Source organism: Micromys minutus (assembly GCF_963924665.1).
Source record: "Micromys minutus genome assembly, chromosome: 30".
NCBI lineage: Eukaryota > Metazoa > Chordata > Mammalia > Rodentia > Muridae > Micromys > Micromys minutus.
In genome coordinates, this window is record NC_137965.1 from 28,157,466 (window position 1) to 28,176,326 (window position 18,861).

General features: G+C 34.1%; 1 protein-coding gene across 1 annotated transcript in view; it reads right to left on the minus strand.

Annotated features, from left to right (window-relative positions):
- Nucleotides 1-18,658, minus strand: part of LOC308439937 (vomeronasal type-2 receptor 116-like) — a gene marked incomplete at both ends in the record, with an annotated part of 40,940 nt that extends 22,282 nt beyond the window's left edge. Inside the window, one exon of the mRNA XM_080941883.1 lies at nucleotides 18,441-18,658. Coding sequence (XP_080798009.1) covers nucleotides 18,441-18,658 — 218 coding nt within the window. The remainder of the gene's footprint in view (nucleotides 1-18,440) is intronic.
- Nucleotides 18,659-18,861: the final 203 nt, after the last annotated feature.

Consider the following 18,861-nt stretch of genomic DNA (forward strand, 5'->3'; position numbering starts at 1 on the left):
GAGTTCTTCATATACCTTGGATGTTAGGCCTCTATCTGATGTGGAGTTGGTAAAGATCTTTTCCCATTCTGTTGGCTGCCATTTTGTTTTCTTGACAAGGTCCTTAGCCTTACAGAAAGTTTGCAATCTCATTAAGTCCCATTTGTTAATCTTTGACCTTAGAGCTTGAGCCATTGGTGTTTTGTTCAGAAAATTTGCTCCTGTGACTATGTGTTCTAAGGTTTTCCCTACTTTCTCATATAATAGTTTCAGTGTATCTGGTTTAATGTGGAGATCTTTGATCCACTTACACTTGAGTTTTGTACAAGGAGATAAGAAAGGGTCTATTTTCATTTTTCTGAATGCTGAGTGACAGTTGGACCAAAACCATTTGTTGAATAGGCTGTTTTTTTTTTCCATTGAATGTTTACAGCTTCTTTGTCAAAAATCAGGTGACCATATACGTGAGGGCTCATTTCTGAATCTTCTACTCTATTCCATTGATTCATTTGCCTATTTCTGTACCAGTACCATGCATTTTCAGCACAGTTGCCTTGTAATATAGCTTGAGGTCAGGGATAGTGATTCCAGCAGATGTTTTCTTGTTGATGAAAATGGATTTTTCTATTTTAGGTCTTTTGTTATTCCAGATAAAATTGCACATTGATCTTTCCAACTGAATGAAGAACTGGGTTGGAATTTTGATGGGGATTGCATTGAATCTGTAGATTGCTTTTGTTAGGATGGCCATTTTTAAAATGTTGATACTTACAATCCATGAGCATGGGGGATCTTTCCATTTTCTGAGATCTTCCTAGATTTACTTTTTTAGAGGTTTGAAGTTGTTGTCATACAGGTCCTTCACTTGCTTAGTTAGAGTCACACCAAGGTATTTCAAAGTTTTTGTGACTATTGTGAAGGGTATCTTTTCCCTAATTTCTTTCTCCACATGTCTGTCCTTTGCATATTGGAAGGCTACTGATTTTTTTTGAGTTAATTTTGTATCCAACCACATTGCTGAACTTGTTTATCAGCTTTAGGTGTTCTTTGGTGGAATTTTTCGGGTCACTTAACTACACTATCATGTCATCTCCATAGAGTGATGTTTTTACTTCTTTCTTTCTGATTTGTATCCCTTTGATTTTCTTTTGTTGTCTAATAGCTCCAGCCAGGACTTCCAGTACTATGTTGAATAGGTAGGGGGAGAGTGGGCAGCCTTGTTGAGTCCCTGCTATTAGTGGGATTGCTTTAAGTTTCCCACCGTTAAGTTTGATGTTGGCTGTTGGTTTGCTGTATATTGCTTTTATTATGTTTAGGTATGAACTTTGGATTCTTGTTTTTTTCAAGTCTTTTAACATAAAGGGGTTTTGAATTTTTTCAAATGCTTTGTCAGTATCTAGTGAGATGAACATGTGATTTTGTTCTTTGAGTTTGTTTATATGGTGGATTACATTGATGGATTTTTTTATATTAAACCATTCCTGTATCCCAGGGATGAAGTCTACTTGGCCATGGTGAATAATTGTTTTGATTTTTTCTTGGATTCAGTTTGCAAGGATTTTGTTGAGTATTTTTGCATCAATGTTCATCAGTGGCATTGGTCTGAAGTTCTTTTTCCTTGTTAGATCTTTGTGTGGTTTAGGAATGATAGTTATTGTAGCCTCAAGAAATGAGTTAGGTTGCATTCCATCTAATTCTATCTTGTGGAACAGTTTGGAGAGTATTGGTGTTATGTCCGCAATAAATGTCTGATAGAATTGTGCACTGAACCCGTCTGGACCTGGGCTTTTTTTGGTTGGGAGGCTTTTGATGAATTCTTCTATTTATCTAGGTGTTATGGGATTATTTATATGGTTTATATGGTCCTAGTTTAACTTTAGGATCTTGTATCTATGTAGGAATTCATCCATTTCCTCCATATTTTCCAACTTTGTGGAGTATATGCTTTTATAGTAAGATTTGATGATTTCCTGAATTTCCTCAGTTTCAGTTGTTAAGGTTTAATTGTATACTTTTTCTTATTTCTTATGCTTAAAAGTTTAACACAAATGCAATAGAGTTGAACTAAGAACAATAGATTATAAATAACTCACGGAACAATAAATTCTCAAGAGAAGAGGGAAGTTATATTTATTACCTTACATAAAATATAATAACATAAAATGACATTTGAATGATCAAGTAAATCAACGCTCCAGCAAGGAAAATGTATGTCAGCATGAAGTCCTACCCCTATCTAAAGAAGAAGCTCTTCTTAGGAAGCATTTTATTGCTGTGAAGAGATACAAGGAGCATGGCTATTGCCATTAAGGTGAACATTAAATAAGGTTAGCTAACAATTTTTGTGTTTTAGTCTATTATTTTGTGGAAGGCGCCATGATGGTCTTCAAAATTTATCTGAGCATTTTGATGCAGTATCAGGAAAAGTACAAATGAGAACACACTGGTTAGACTGGTTCTACTTATGTAACCCCACCACCAAAATAATATACTTTCTTGAACAAGTCCATGCCTACTCAAACAAAGCCATGCATCCTAATAGTGCCACTAAGTATGGTAAAAAATTCTAAACAAATTAGTCTATGGAGACAATTTTGTACAAAAAACTACATTCCATTCTTGTATCTGATGGGGATGTAGCCATTAAATAGTGCAAAATGCATATACTCCAAATTAAAATGCCAAAATCTAGAACAGCCTCAGGCTTGTTAGATATCCAAAGTTCAGAAGTCTCTTATCAAATTTAGGCAACCTCCCATTGTAGTCTTTTGAAAAATAAAAATTAAAAAGTAGATCACATAGATAATAGCAGATGATTTCCAATACCATTTATAATTTATAAAAAAAAAACATAGTAAGAACATAGTAGGCCTAAGGAAGATCAAAAACAAGCTGAGCAATCTAACACTCTGTAGCTCAATATCTGATTTCAAAATGTTCATCACATCTCCAATTCCTTGAATTTTTGTTCACTTCAAAACAATTCTCCCTCTCAGGCTTTTTTGATTCCATATGAGCAGTGCTTTTTGGCAGATCATCCACAGATCTGTCATCTTAACATCATTGAGTTTTCTTGGCAATCTTTTGGACTTTGCAATAAAGTGACCTCTAAGTCTCTTTGCATAGGCATCCCTGAAATAATCTTGTCCTTAAAAGATGTCTTTAGTTATACAGAAAGATACCATACAAAATTTGATTTTATTTATTTTCAAAATTTGAATATCCTAAAACTCAATTTGTAGTTGAGGCTGGACATCAACTCCTTTTCACAAATTATAAGCATAGATGGCTTAAATTTTCCCCAGAGATTTTCACTCCCTTTATTATATTAGCATTAAATATTCCCTTCATCTCTATATGTATTTATGCATAGGAATTACACCAATACTAGTTCTTAATATTTCTTTTCTCCTCAATCTGTAAATGGGGCATTCTTAGCTTCATACTTTTCTTCTATGTCTTTATATGCTTAAACACTATTAACCAATTGTTGGTGTCAATAAGAGGATGTATTGAGATGTCCATGGGCATGGGAATAAATCTATTTACTCTGAGTGCAGAGGTGATTTAATGATGTTCTAAAATTTGGTTAAGTTATCATCCTAGGAAAAGCAACAATTTTTTCAATTAATTAAATTTATTCTTACCTTCATACACAGGACCATAAAGAATAGAATAAACTGAACATGTCCAATAAAGAAAAGGCAATTTCTAAATTGAAGCAAGATGTGTAGTTCTTAATTTTGTGCATTCACTTGTAAAATAAAAAGAAAACAGAGACATGGCTTTTTAAAAATAGGGTCTTCTCCTTACTATTAGAAAGACAACAAATATTGTCATTAGAAGGGGTAACACAATTCTCACAGGAGGAAATACAGGCACAAAGAGAGGAGCGGTAACTATGAAAATCTCATCCAGAGTCTGCCTCAAATGGGGATCCAGCCCATATATAAGCACCAAACCCAAACACTATTGCTGATGCAAAGAAGTATTTACTGTTAGAAACATAATATGACTGCCTCCTCAGAGGCTCTACCAGAGCCAAACTGATACAGATGATGACTCTTTTATCAGACTGGGTATGAGAACCCCAATGAAGGAGCTAAAAAAAGAGATGAAGAAACTGAAAGAATTTGCAACCCGATGAGAAGAACCATGTCAACCAACCAAATCCTACAGAGTTCACAGTGACTATAACACCAACCTATGAGTACATATGGAGTGACATATCGTTCCAGTCACATATGTAGCAAAGTATAGCATTGGCTTTTGGTACTGCGAAGGCTAATTTCCCAATTGTAAATGAATGCAATGGTGATGATGTAGGAGATTGATTTTTTTGGAGTCTACTTCTTTTACTTTTTTTTTATATATTGAATACTAGCCCTCTAACAGATATAAGATTTGTAAAGAACTTTGTCTGTTTGATAGTGTCCTCTCACTGACAGAAGCTTTGCTATTTTATGAAGTCCCATTAAATATTTCTTGATCTTAGATCATAACTAATTGATATTCTGTTCAGGAAATTTTCCCATTGCCTATGTGTTCTAAGCTCTGCCCCACTTTCTGTTCTATTAGCTTCACTTTACTTGATTTTATGTGAAGGATATTGATGCACATGTACTTGAGCTTTGTACAAGGATATAAGAATGGATAGGGTTGCATTCCTCTTTGTGCTGACTGCCTATTGAAAAAGTCCAATTTGTAAAAATTGCCATCATTTTTCCATTGAATGTTTTTAGCTTCTTTGTGAAAGATCAAGTGACCATTGTTGTGCCAGTTCATTTGTGGATCTTCAATTCTGTTCTATTGATCTACCTGCCTGTAACTGTTAAATAACAATGCAGTTTTTATAACTATTCCTCTGTAATACAGCTTGAGGTAAGGAATTTCCAGGAATTATTTTATTGTTGAAAATGGTTTTTGCTATCCTGAGTTTTTGTTATTTCAATTAAATTTAAAAATTGCTTTCTAACTCTATGAATAATTAAGTTGAAATTTGATGGGAATTTCATTGAATCTGTAGATTGTCTTAGGCACGATGACTATATTTACTATTTTGAACCTTTCAATCCATGAGCATGGAAGATCTTTTCATCTTCTGAAATATTCTTCAATGCACTTCTTCAGAGATTTGAAGGTCTTTCTCTTGTTTGGGTTCACACCAAGGTATTTTGCATTATTGAGGACTACTGTGAAGGATATCATTTCTCTACCTTCTTTCTCAGCATGTTTATACTTTGAGTAGAAGAAGGCTACAGATTTGTTTGGGATAATTTTATATCCAGCCATGTTCCTGAAATTTTAGTCAGCTGGAGGGGTACTCTGGTGGAATTTTTTGGGTCCTAAAAGTATGTTATTATACTATCTGCATATATGAATAGTTTGACTTATACTTTTCAAATAGGTATCCCTTTGACATTTTTTTTTTTTTTTTTTTTTTTTTTTGCTGTCTATGTGTACTGGTCAGGACTTCTAGTACTAGGTTGAATAGTTAAATGGAGAGTGAGAAGCTTTGTCTAGTCCCTGATTTTTGTGGGATTACTTTAAGTTTCACACCATTGAGTTTAATTCCTTTTACTATGTTTTAGAATGGGCCTTGAATTTCTAATCTTTCACAGACTTTTAATAGGAAGAGATGGTAAGTTTTGTCAAATGGTTTCTCAGCATCTAATGAGATAATCATGTGATTTTCTTTTTCCTTTGAGTTTGTTTATATTGGATGACAGTCATGAATTTCTATATAATAAACTATCCCTGCATCCCTGGGATGAAGCCTACCTGATCATGATAAATAATCATTTTGATATGTTCTTGGATTTGGTTTACAAGAATTTTTTTTGAGTATTTTTGCATTGATGTTTCTGAAGAAATTTGGTCTAAAGATCTCTTTCTTTGTAGGTTCCTTTTATGGTTAGCAATTTTCTTCCTAAGCCCATGGTCCCTCAGTTCCACAGAAGAGGAAGGCACCAGTCGGTGACAACAATATTACCTATGATCATAGATAACAAGATGGCAAGTGGAAAGCAAAAGAACTAAAGCAATGAAAACCAAGACAACCTGGCAACATCAGAACAAAGATATCCAACCACAGCAAGTAATGGATTGCCAAACACTCTGGGAAAAAAAAAAACCTTAAAATTGAAATCATACTTCATGATAATGATGAAGATCTTCAAGAAGCATTTGAATAAATTTTTTAAACAATTACAAGAGAACCAGAAGAAATCATTCAAAAAAGTACAGGAAAATGCAAACAAACAGATGATGGAATTGAATACGGAAATAGAAATAATAAAGAAAAACACAAAAACAGACAACCCTAAAGAAAAAAAAACTAAAAAATAGGAGTCACAGATGCAAGCATCAGAAACAAACCACAAGTGATGGAAGAGAGGCTCTCAGGGGCTGAAGACAACATAGAAAACACAGAAAAATGATCAGAGATGATAGAAAGCCCAAAAAGCTTCTAACCCAAAATGTCAAGGAGATCCGGGACACAATGTGAACACCAAACCTAAGGATAGTAGACACAGAAGAGGGCTAGAATATCAAGTAAAAGGCACAATAAATATCTTCAACAAAATTATAGAAGAAAACTTCCCTGCCCTTAAGTATAAGGTAACCATGAACATACAGTAAGACTACAAACTGCAAAAAGATTGGTCCAGAAAAAAAAATCTTCCTGACACGCAAGAGTCAAAATACCAACTGTTCAAAATAAAGAAAAAAAAAAAATAAAAACAGTTAGAGAAAAAGGACATGTAAAATATAAAGGCTAAACTATCAGAATTACATGTGACTTCTCAACATCAACTATGAAAGCTAGAAGATCCTGGACAGACATCATACAGACATTAAAAGAAAAGAATACCAGCCTATGTTACTATATCCAGTAAAACTCTCAGTTACTGTAGATGGAGATACCAAGATACTCCAGGATAAAACCTAATTTACACAATAATTGACCAAAAATTCAGTACTACAAAGAAAATTGATGAAAACCTCAACACAAAACAAACTACAAACTAGGAAAACAAGAAAATAACTGAAAAAGAAAACAACAACAAAAATATGGACACAAAATATAATTCTACCTCTAACCACAAAAATAATAGGAATCAGAAATCACTATTCCTTAATATCGCTCAACATCAATAAACTCAGTTCCCCAATACAAAGACATAGACTGTCAGATTGGATATGTAAACAGAATACAAGGAGCTCATCTCAGAGACAAAGACAGACATTACCTCAGAATAAAAGACTAAGCAAAACCTTTCAAGTAAAGGGCCCCAAGAAACAAGCTGAGGTAGCCATTATAATTTCAAATAAAATAGATTTTCAACCAAAAGTTATTAAAAGAGATATAGAAGGACACTTTTTACTCATTACATAAATAATCTATCAAGAGCAATTCTCAATCTTAAACATCTATGCTCCAAATACAAAACCACCTACATTCATAAACGAAACCATACTAAAGCTCAAAACATACATTGCACCACACACAATAATATTGGGAGACATAAACACTCCACTCTTATCAATGGACAGACCATGAAAGCAGAAACTGAACAGAAGAAATAGCAAAATTAGCATATATGTTAAATACAAGAGTACCCTACTAAAAGAAACCCTACTAAAGCCCAACAATTATATTGCTTGACACACAATAAGATTTGAAGTCTTTATCACCCTCTTCTATAAATGGACAGATCCTGGAAGCAGAAACTAAACAGAGACACAGTGAAACTAGCAGAGGTTATAAACCTACTGGAATTAACAATCATCTACAAAACATATCAACCATAAACAACAAAAAAATGATACACCTTCTTCTCAGCACCTCACGGCACCTTTTCCAAAATTGACCGTATAGTCAGTCACAAAACAAACCTGAATAGCTATAAGACGATTGAAATGCTTCCATGTATCCTATCAGAACACCACAGACTAAGGCTGGTCTTTAATAACAAAAAAGACGACAAACAACCCATATATATATATGCTGAACAGTGTTCTACAAAATGATAACAAGGACAAAGATGAAATCAAGAACAAAAAAGAACATTTTAGAATTTAACGAAAATGAAAGCACAGCATAACGAAACCTATGGGATGCAGTGAAAGCAGTAATAAGAGGAACTCACATAGCTCTGAATGCCTCTCAAAAAATAAAACTGGAGAGAGCATACATTAGCATCTTTAAAGCACAGCTGAAAGCTCTAGAACAAAAGCAACAAATGCACCCAAGAAAAGTAGACAGTAGAAAATAATCAAACTCAAAGCAGAAATCAACCAAGTAAAACCAAAAAGAATCATACAAAGAATTAAAAATACAAGAAGCTTGTTTTTTGAGAAAATCAACTAAATTGATAAACCCTTAGCCAGACTAACTATAGGACACAGAGAGAATATCCAAATTAACAAAATTAGAAATGAAAGAGGAGACATAATAACGGAAACAGAAAATTCAATAATTCACAGATCCTACTACAAACGACTATACAAAAAAAGAAAAATCCTGGGAAACCTAATGAAAATTGATACCTTTCTAGACAGATACCAGAAAACAAAGTTTAATCAGGACTATATAAACCATCTAAAAAATCCCATAACTCCCATAATACCTAAAGAAATAGAAACAGTCATTAAAAACCTTAAAAACAAAATAAGCTTAGGACCAGATTTATTAATGACCTAATAAGAGCACAGTCCAAACTATTCCACAAAATATCATCAGATAGAACACCACCAAACTCATTTTTCAAAGCCACAAAAATGATCATTTCTAAACAACACAAAGACACTATAAGGAAAGAGAACTTCAGAACAATATCCCTTATAAATTGATGAAAAATACTCGATAAAATTCTTGCAAACCGAATCCAAGAACCCATCAAAATGATCACTAACCGTAATCCAGAAGGCATCATTCATGGGATGCAGAGATGGTTTAATATATGAAAATCCATCAAAAACGGATTCTGACTAACCAGGGGGCAGAGAGAGCTCAGCTGAGCACACTGAAAGTGTGCGCCCGCCCGGATTGATCCAGGGATCCAGGAACCCAGCAGCAGCAGCATTGGGCCCTCTGTTCCCAGCTTCCAGGATGCACAACATCCACTCAGAACATCCGCCAACAGGAAAAGTGGAGATCCAGGGACACAAGCCAAGTAAAATGGAAAGGTGAGAACTAATCACTGACAACAAGATGGAAAGAGGAAAGCGAAAGAATGTACCCCAGGGAAACCAAGACAACCTGGCAACACTAGAACCCAGTTCTCCCATCACAGCAAACAGCGGAATGACAAACACTCCAGAAAAAGAAGACTCAGATAGGAAATCCTACCTCAAGTTGATGATAGAGATACTTAAACAAGAACAGGAGGAAAGGCAAAAAGAATTAGAAGCTTTTAAAGAAGAAACAAGGAAAACACTCAAAGAATTAGTAGAAAACAGAACCAAAGTGATGAAGGAATGGAAGAAGGAATTTAAAATGGAAATGGACACAATATAGAGAACACTAAAAGAGAAAACCCTAAAGGTAAAAATCCTAAAAAAGATATCAGGAGACACAGATGCAAGAATTTCCAACAGACTACAAGAGATGGAAGAGAGAATCTTTGGGGCCGAAGACAACATTGAAAACATAGACAAAACAGTCAGAGAAGATGCAAAAACCAAAAAGGACCTAACCCACAATGTGCAGGAGATCCAGGACACAATAGAAGACTGAACCTAAGGATAATAGGAATAGAAGAGGGAGAAGAATGTCAACTAAGAGGTACAGTAAATATCTTCAACAAAATCCTGGAAGAAAACTTCCCTACCCTTAAAAATGAGATGACCATGAGAATAAAAGAAGTCTACAAAACTCCAAATAGTTTGGACCAGAAAAGAAATTCCTCCCGACACATAATAGTTAAAACACCAAGTGCCCAAAGCAAAGAAAGAATACTAAAAGAAGTAAGGGAAAAAGATCAAGTAACATATAAAGGCAGACCAATCAGAATCACACCCGATTTCTCAACAGAGACTAGGAAAGCTAGAAGAACCTGGACGGACATCATGCAGACCCTAAGAGAGCACAAGTTCCAGCCCAAGCTGCTATACCCAGGAAAACTATCAATCACCATAGATGGCGAGACAAAGATATTCCAAGGCAAAACTAAATTCACTCAATATATGACCACAACCCAGCACTACAATGAATTATAGGTGGAAAACCTAATAGAATGAGGGGAACCATATCATAATAAAAACAAGAAAACTTCTAAGCAAGAAAACCAAAAGAAGAAACAAACACAGGCACAATTCAACCTCCAAAAGCAACAATAGCAGGAAAGAGCAACCACTATTCCTTGATATCTATTAACATAAATGGACTAAACCCCCCAATAAAAAGACAAAGGCTATCAGACTGGATAAATAAACAAAATCCAGCATTTTGCTGCATACAGGAAACTCATCTCAGAGACAAAGACAGACACTATCTCCAAATAAAATGTTGGGAAGAAGCATCCAAGCAAATGGGCACCAAGAAGCAAGCTGGAGTGGCCATTCTAATATCGAATAAAGTAGATTTTCAAACAAAAGTTATCAAAAAGGTTAAGGAAGGTCACTTTTTACTCATTACAGGGGAAATCTAAAAGGAGGAACTCTCAATCCTTAACATATATGCTCCAAACACAAAAGCCCCATATTCATAAAATAAACCCTTCTAAAGCTCAAAAAATACATTTTACCCCACACAATAATAGTGGGAGACTTTAATACCCCACTCTCACCAATGGACAGATCATGGAAACAGAAACTGAACAAGGACACTGTAAAACTAGCAGACACTAAGAACCAACTGGAATTAATAGATATCTATAGAACATATCATCCTAAAACAAAAGAATACACCTTCTTCTCAACACCTCATGGCACATTCTAAAAAAACTGACCACATAATTGGTCACAAAAAAAAAGCCTCAACTGATATAAGAAGATTGAAATTCTCATGCATCCTTTCAGATCACCATGGTCTAAGGCTGGTCTTTAACAACAACAAAGACAAGAAAAAGCCCATGTACACATAGAAGCTAAACAAAGCTATATTAAATGACAGCAGGGTCAAAGAAGAAATAATGAAAGGAATTAAGGATTTTCTAGAATTGAATGAAAATGAAAACAGGACATACCCAAACCTATGGAATGCAATGAAAGCAGTACTGAGAGGAAAACTCATAGCTCTGAGTGCTTCCAAAAAGAAACTGAAGAGAGCATACACTAGCAACCTGACAGCACAGTTGAAATCTCTAGAACAAAAGAAAGGAGATAGTCCCAAGAGGAGTAGAGGGCAAAAAGTAATCAAACTTAGGGCAGAAAGAGACCAAATAGAAACAAAAAGAAACACTGAAAGAAAAAACAAAACCAAGAGTTGTTTGTTTTGAGAAAATTAACAACATCGAAAAACCCTTAGCCAGACTAATGAGAGGGCAAAGAGAGAGTATCCAAATTAACAAAATCAGAAAGGAAAGTGAATAAATAACAACTGAAACTGAGGAAATTCAAAAAATCATCAGATCCTACTACAGAAACCTATACTCAACAATCTGAAAAAAGTGAAGGAAAAGAATGAATTCCTAAATAGATACAAGATACCAAAGTTAAACTAGGACCAAGTAAACCATCTAAATAATACCATAACACCCACAGAAAGAGAAGCAGTCATCAAAAGCCTCCCAACCAAAAAAAGCCCAGGTACAGATGGGTTCAGTGCAGAGTTTTATCAGACATTTATTGAGGACATAATGCCAATATTCTCCAAACTATTCCACAAAACAGAATCCGAAGGAACACTACCTAACTCATTTTTTGAGGATACAATAACCCTCATTACTAATCCACACAAAGACCTTACAAAAAATGAGAATTTCAGCCCAATCTCACTTATGAACATTGATGCAAAAATACTCCACAAATTTCTTGAAAATCAAATTTAAGAACACATCAAAATAGTCATTCACCATGATCAAGTAGGCTTCATCCCTGGCATGCAGGGATGGTTTAATATTAGAAAATTCATCAATGTAATCCACCATAGAAACAAACTCAAAGAAAAAAGCCACATGGTTTTTTTCACTAGATGCTGAGAAATCATTTGACAAAATTCAACATCACTTCATGTTAAAAGACTAGGAAAGAAAAAAAAAAAAAAAAAAAAAAAAAAAAAAAAAAAAAAAAAAAAAACGAAGGCCCATACCTAAACAAAATAAAAGAGATATACAGCAAACCAACAGCCAACATCAAACTTAACAGTGGGAAACTTGAAACAATCCCACTAAAATCAGGGACTCAACAAGGCTGCCCACTCTCCCCCTACCTATTCAACATAGTACTGGAAGTCCTAGCCAGAGTATTTAGACAGCAAAAGGAAATCAAAGAGATACAAATTGGAAAGGAAGAAGTAAAAACACCACGATTTGCAGATGACATGATATTGTACTTAAGCAACCCAAAACTTCTACCAGAGAACTCCTACAAATTATAAACAAGTCCAGCAACATGGCCAGATATAAAATTAACTCAAACAAATCAGTAGCCTTCCTATATTCAAAAGACAACATGTGGAGAAAGAAATTAGGGAAAAATATACCCTTGACAATAGTCACAAATGCTATGAAATATCTTGGTGTGACCCTAACTTAGCAAGTGAAGGACCTGTATGACAAGAACTTCAAACCTCTTAAGATGGAAATTGAGAAAGAACTCAGAAAATAAAAAGATCTCCCATGCTCTTGGAATGGAAGAATCAACATTTTAACAATGGCCATCTTACCAAAAGTAATCTACAGATTCAATACAATCCCCATCAAAATTCCAACCCAGTTCTTCATTGAGTTGGAAAGAGCAATGTGAAAATTCATCTGGAATAACAAAAGACCTAGAGTAGTGAAATCCATCCACAACAACAAGAAAACACTGCAGGAATCACTATCCCTGACCTCAAGCTATATTACAAGTCTACTGTGCTGAAAGGTACATGGTACTGGTACAGAAATAGGCATGTGGATCAATGGAATAGAATAGAAGACCCAGACAAAAGCCCTCACGTATATGGTCATCTGATTTTTGACAAAGGATTTCTAAACATTCAATGGAAAAAGGACGGCCTATTCAACAAATAGTGTTTTGCCAACTGGCACTCAGAATGCAGAAGATTGAAAATATACCCTTTTTTATCTCCTTGTACAAAGCTCAAGAGTAAGTGTATCAAAGATCTCCACATTAAACCAGGTACACTGAAACTACTAGATGAGAAAATAGGGAAAATCTTAGAACTGATAGGCACAGGAGAAAATTTCCTTAACAGAAAACCAATGGCTTGAGCTCTAAGGTCAAAGACTGACAAATGGATCTTAATGGCATTTCAAAGTTTCTGTAAGGCTAAGGACACTGTCAAGAAAATAAAACAACAGCCAACAGAGAGTGAAAAGATCTTTACCAACCCCACATCAGATAGAGGCATAATATCCAAGGTATACAAAGAACTCAGTAAGCTAGACACCAGAGAATTAAACAACCCTATTAAAAATGGGGTACAGACTTAAACTAAAAGTTCTCAGTCAAGGAATATCCAATGGCTGAAAAACATCTAAGGAAGTCCTCAACATTCTTAGCCATCAGTGAAATGTAAATCAAAACAACCCTGAGATTCCACCTCACACCAGTCAGTTTGGCCAAGATCCAAAGCTCAGATGACAACAGATGCTGGCGAAGATTTGGAGAAAGAAGAACACTTCTCCACTGATAGTGGGGTTGTAAACTTTTACAACCACTCTGGAAATTAAGCTGGCGGTTCCTCAGAAAAATAGACATAGTACTACTACCTGAAAATCCAGTTATTCCACTTCTGGGCATTTACCCCAGAGATGCTCCAACCTACAACAATGATACAGGCACCACAATGTTCATTGCAGCTCTATTTATAATAGCCAGATTCTGAAAAGAACTCAGAATTCCTTCAGTAGATGAATTGATACAAAAATTGTGGTACATTTACACAATGGATTACTACTTAGCTGTCAGAAACAATGACTTAATCAAATTCTTAAGAAAATGGCTGAATCTAGAGAATATCATCCTGAGTGAGATAACCCAGTCACAAAAGAACAGACATAATATGCAGTCACTGATAATGGGATACTAATTCCAGTAAGCTCTGAACACCCCAGAAAAAACTCAGATACTGTGTGAAGTTCAACAACAACAACATCAAAAAAGAATATATTTTAATTAAAATAGAACTGTAGCACATCCCCCTTTCCTCCCTACAGCCCCTCCTAGTCTCTCTCCTTTCCACTCAAATTAATAGCCTCTTTTCCTATATTTTTGTTATATATACATATGTGTATGTATATATACCCACAAATACTTAATTACAACCTTAAAGATGTATTTGTATACTTTTATGCAAAAATGCTGAAACTTTGTACATTTATATTTGTCTTTTAGAATAAAGTGAAAAAATATATTAAAATTGAAAAAAAATACAAAACACATGATAACCTCACTAGATGTTGAGAAAGCATTTGGCATAATTCAAAACCATTTTATGTTAGAAGTCTTGTAAGAGCAGGAATCCAAATCCCATACCTAAATATAAAAAGCAATATACAGCAAACCAATAACCAACATCAAAATAATGGAGAGAAATTTGAAGCAATCCCATTAACATCAGGGACTACATAGGGCTACTTACTATCCCCCTACCTATTCAATATATTACTTGAATTCCTGATCTGAGCAATTTGACAGCAAAAGGAAATCAAGGGGATATAAATCAGAAAGCAAGAATTCAAAATATCACTATTTGCAAATGACATGATAGTATATTTAAGTGTCCCCAAAAATTCCACCAGAGAATAATCACAGCTGATAAACATCTTTAGCAAAGGGGCCGGATACAAATTAACTCAAACAAATTAGTAGTCTTCTTTGACACAGAGGACAACATGCTGAGAAAGAAATTAGGGAAAAGATACCCTTCACAATAGTCTAAAACAATATGAGTTACCTTATTGTGATCCTTACTAAGTAAGTGAAAGACCTGTATGATAAGATGTTAAAATCTATGAAGAAGAAAATTAAACAAGATCTCAGAAGATGAAAAGATCTCCCATGAAAATGGATTGGAAGGATCAACCATGTAAAACTGGAAATCTTACCAAAAGCAATCTACAGATTCAATGCAATCTCTATCAAAATTCTAACACATTTATTAATAGGGTTATATTGATCAATTTGCCAATTCATCTGAAATAAGCTAGAATATCTAAATCTATTCTCAACAACAAGAAAACTTGTGTGGAAATCACAATCCTTTACCTTAATCTATATTATAAATGTATTGTGTTAAAAACCGCATGGTACTAGTACAGAGATATGCCAGTAGCTCAATGAAACAGAATAGAAGATCCGGAAATAAACTCTCAAACATAAGGAGCTGAAAATATTTAATGGAAAAAGAATAGTCACTTCAACAAATAGTTTGGCTCAAATGGCAGACAGCATGCAGAAGGATGAAAATAGATGTATTCTTATCTCATTGTAGAAAAGCTCAAGTGCAAGTGGATCAAAGATTTTAACATAAAACCCGGTACACTCAAACTATTAGTAGAGAAAGTGGGGAAAATCTTAGAACACATAGGCAAAAAGAATATTTTACTGAACAGAACAAGAATGGATTATGCTCTAAGATTAAGAATTATTAAATGGGACTTAATGAGATTGCAAAGTTTCTGTAAGGCTAACGACAATATAAAAAAATGATGTCCAACAGCTTGGGAAAAGATCTTTACCGATCCCACATCTCATAGAGGTGTAATACCCAATAAATGCAAAAATCCAAAAAGTTAGACTCCAGAGAATCAAATAATCTATTTAAAAATGAGGTACAGGGCTATATAAAAAATTCTCAATTATGGAATATAGAATGACTGAGCAGCACCACTGGCAAAGCTTGATAACCCTAGTTGTCAGGGAAATGCAAATCATACACCCCTGAGATTCCACCTCAAACTCGACAGAATGACTAAGACCAAAAACTCAAATGTACAGCAAATGTTGTCATGGATGCAGAAAAAAAAAGGAAACATTTCTCTGCTTTTCGTGGGGCTGTGAGCTGGTACAACCAGTCTGGAAATCCTTCTGGCACATCCTCAGAAAATTAGACATAGTACTAACTAAGACCCAAGTATTCCATTTTTGGGCATGTACCCTAAAGCTGCTCCAAAATACAATAAAGACTCATGCTTTAACATGTTCATAGCCACCTTATTTATAATATAAAGAAACTGAAAAGAACCAAGATGTCCTACAGTAGACAAATAGATACAGAAATTGTGGTATGTTTCCACAATGAAATACTACTCAGCTATTAGAAAAATGGCTTTCTTAAATTCCTAGGAAAATGGATTGATATAGAAAATATCATCCTGACTGAGGTAACCCAGTCACAAAAGAACAGACATAATATACAGTCACTGATAAATGTAATCTAGCCTCAAAAATCTCTGAATTCCCCAAAAACAAGTCACAGACTACATGAAACCTCAAAAGAAAGAAAAAAGAATGAATGAAAGAAAGGACAAAAGTTAGTGGTCTCAGCCCTTCTTAAAAAAATAGGTGTATAACACCCTCTCAGAGTGTGATTCTCCTTGACCTTAAGTAATTAATAATTTGAGAGCTAAGAATATACCATTTTGGTAATTCTTGGTATTTAAAATCATTATGCTTAATCATTATGCTTGGTATTTAAAATCATTATGCACACCAATAAAATTTTGATTATTTCCCTGTTACCTTTTGTTTTACATGTACTTTATGCTTATGGTAACTAGTAAGACTAATGACTGCATTTTGTTATTAATTTAGCTTATGTTTTTCTGATATTATGCAAGTTCAATATTTTTCTCAGGAATCAGTTCTCTTGTTTATAATGATTAAAGCAGACATGAATTGCTCACATATCTGGAAATAAAGTCTTTGCAGTGAATGGCTCTCTCTGGCACAAAATAAAAAAAAAAAAAACAATTACACATACACATTGGCACTTGAACTGCTAAAAAAAAAAAGGGACACCAGAAAAGTGTATTTTAAGAAGCGTTAATTGTAATGAAATAGAAGAGGCAACACACAACAGCCAAAGTTACTCCATAAACTCTGCATATGGGAAAATATTATTAACTTGGGGTGAAAATATTATTTTCTAAAAAATTAGAATTACTACGAAATATTTTAGCTAAATAACCAAATTATATACCAATATTTGATATATATTTAATATTTAAAATAAATTAGTAAATGTAAAAATTATTTAGTTTTAATTAATATCTAAATATTTCTTCATGCACATTTTTTGTTTAAATGCCTTAGTGCCTCAAAAGATTTTACCAAACCCAGAGCATCGTATTTTTCATCATAATTTACTTTCACATCTTCTTTGCTTTTTTCTGAAATTATTATTTTGACAAAATTACTTATATAGATTCTAAATTCTTCATGTATCTTTTTTCATTTTCTTCTTGTTAATTTCCAGTAAATTTTTCATGTATTCATAGGGAATTACAAATATTATTTTTCTATTAAACAGACATAAAAAGGCCTTTAGGGAAACACACATCTGATTGGGATAAACCCTTCTTACATACTTTATTTAAAATTACACATGAATATTTCGATTAACTCAGCAATACCTGTCTGACACTATCCATAGACATAGAGTATTTAACTCAAGCTAAGAATCAGCACCATAATGAAACTCTCATGGTCACTAGAGCTTGGTAGACACACAGATAAAAACAAGAATAAATAATGTAGACTAATGGAATAAATCAGTATATACAAAAAAAGTTGTCTGAGAATAAAACTTAATTAGTAAACTACCACAATAAAACAGGTGATAGATGAAACATCTGTGGAGCACAGAAGTGTTCACAACTTCTAACTGTGACCTTCTCAACTCTGGAATCAGCTGCTGTAACACCCATTGCCTCTTTACTCAAGCATCACAACATTCAGAGCCGATTGCATTTAGTACCACCATCTAATATCACAGGCACAAGCAGTATTTCTAAAATGCTAACACCAACAAGGTCAGGTTTGTAATAAATCATCCTTGAAATCCTAACACTGAAAACAATTCAGACATTGTGGTATAACAAGAATGGCAATAAGAGATTATATTATCAATCAAATGATGAAACTACAAGGAACACAGTAAAAGTTACCAAATCATTTCCTCCTGAGTGATGAAAATAATCTAAAAGAAATGAAATTGGTGAAAAGATTTTCAAATCCCTAAAATTAAATTTGTCAAAATAAAATATAAACAATGAGTAAATTTTAATGACTACACATCCTGTGTCATAAAAATTCTGAACTAGGAAAAAACCAATTGTGCTTACTGTATGAAATTGTCCAAATATTGATATGGTACAATTGAATGTGGTATTTTTTTTCCAGTGTAGAAAGTATGAAGAGGGAAAAATGCACCAATCAAAATATCTCCTTCATGGTGAAATTCTTCACTGATCATGTAATAACATCTACTGATATTAAAGACAATAGCAGAGATAAATTTGAGAGTCTGAAAGGTCCAGAAGATAAGAATCCAGGAGAACATCCTATTAGTACTCGGATTTCCTTGATACAGGATATACAGTGTTCGGTACATATATGCTTCACTCATGTTTTTGTGACTATGAATGTTTTGATTTTCTTGATGACTCAGTCTGTCACACTAATTATTCCAAGTGATTGGTAAAACTATTTGGGAATTTTGAAACTATTTTTCCCCTTGGACACGGCTGCTGAGGCCTTCGATAC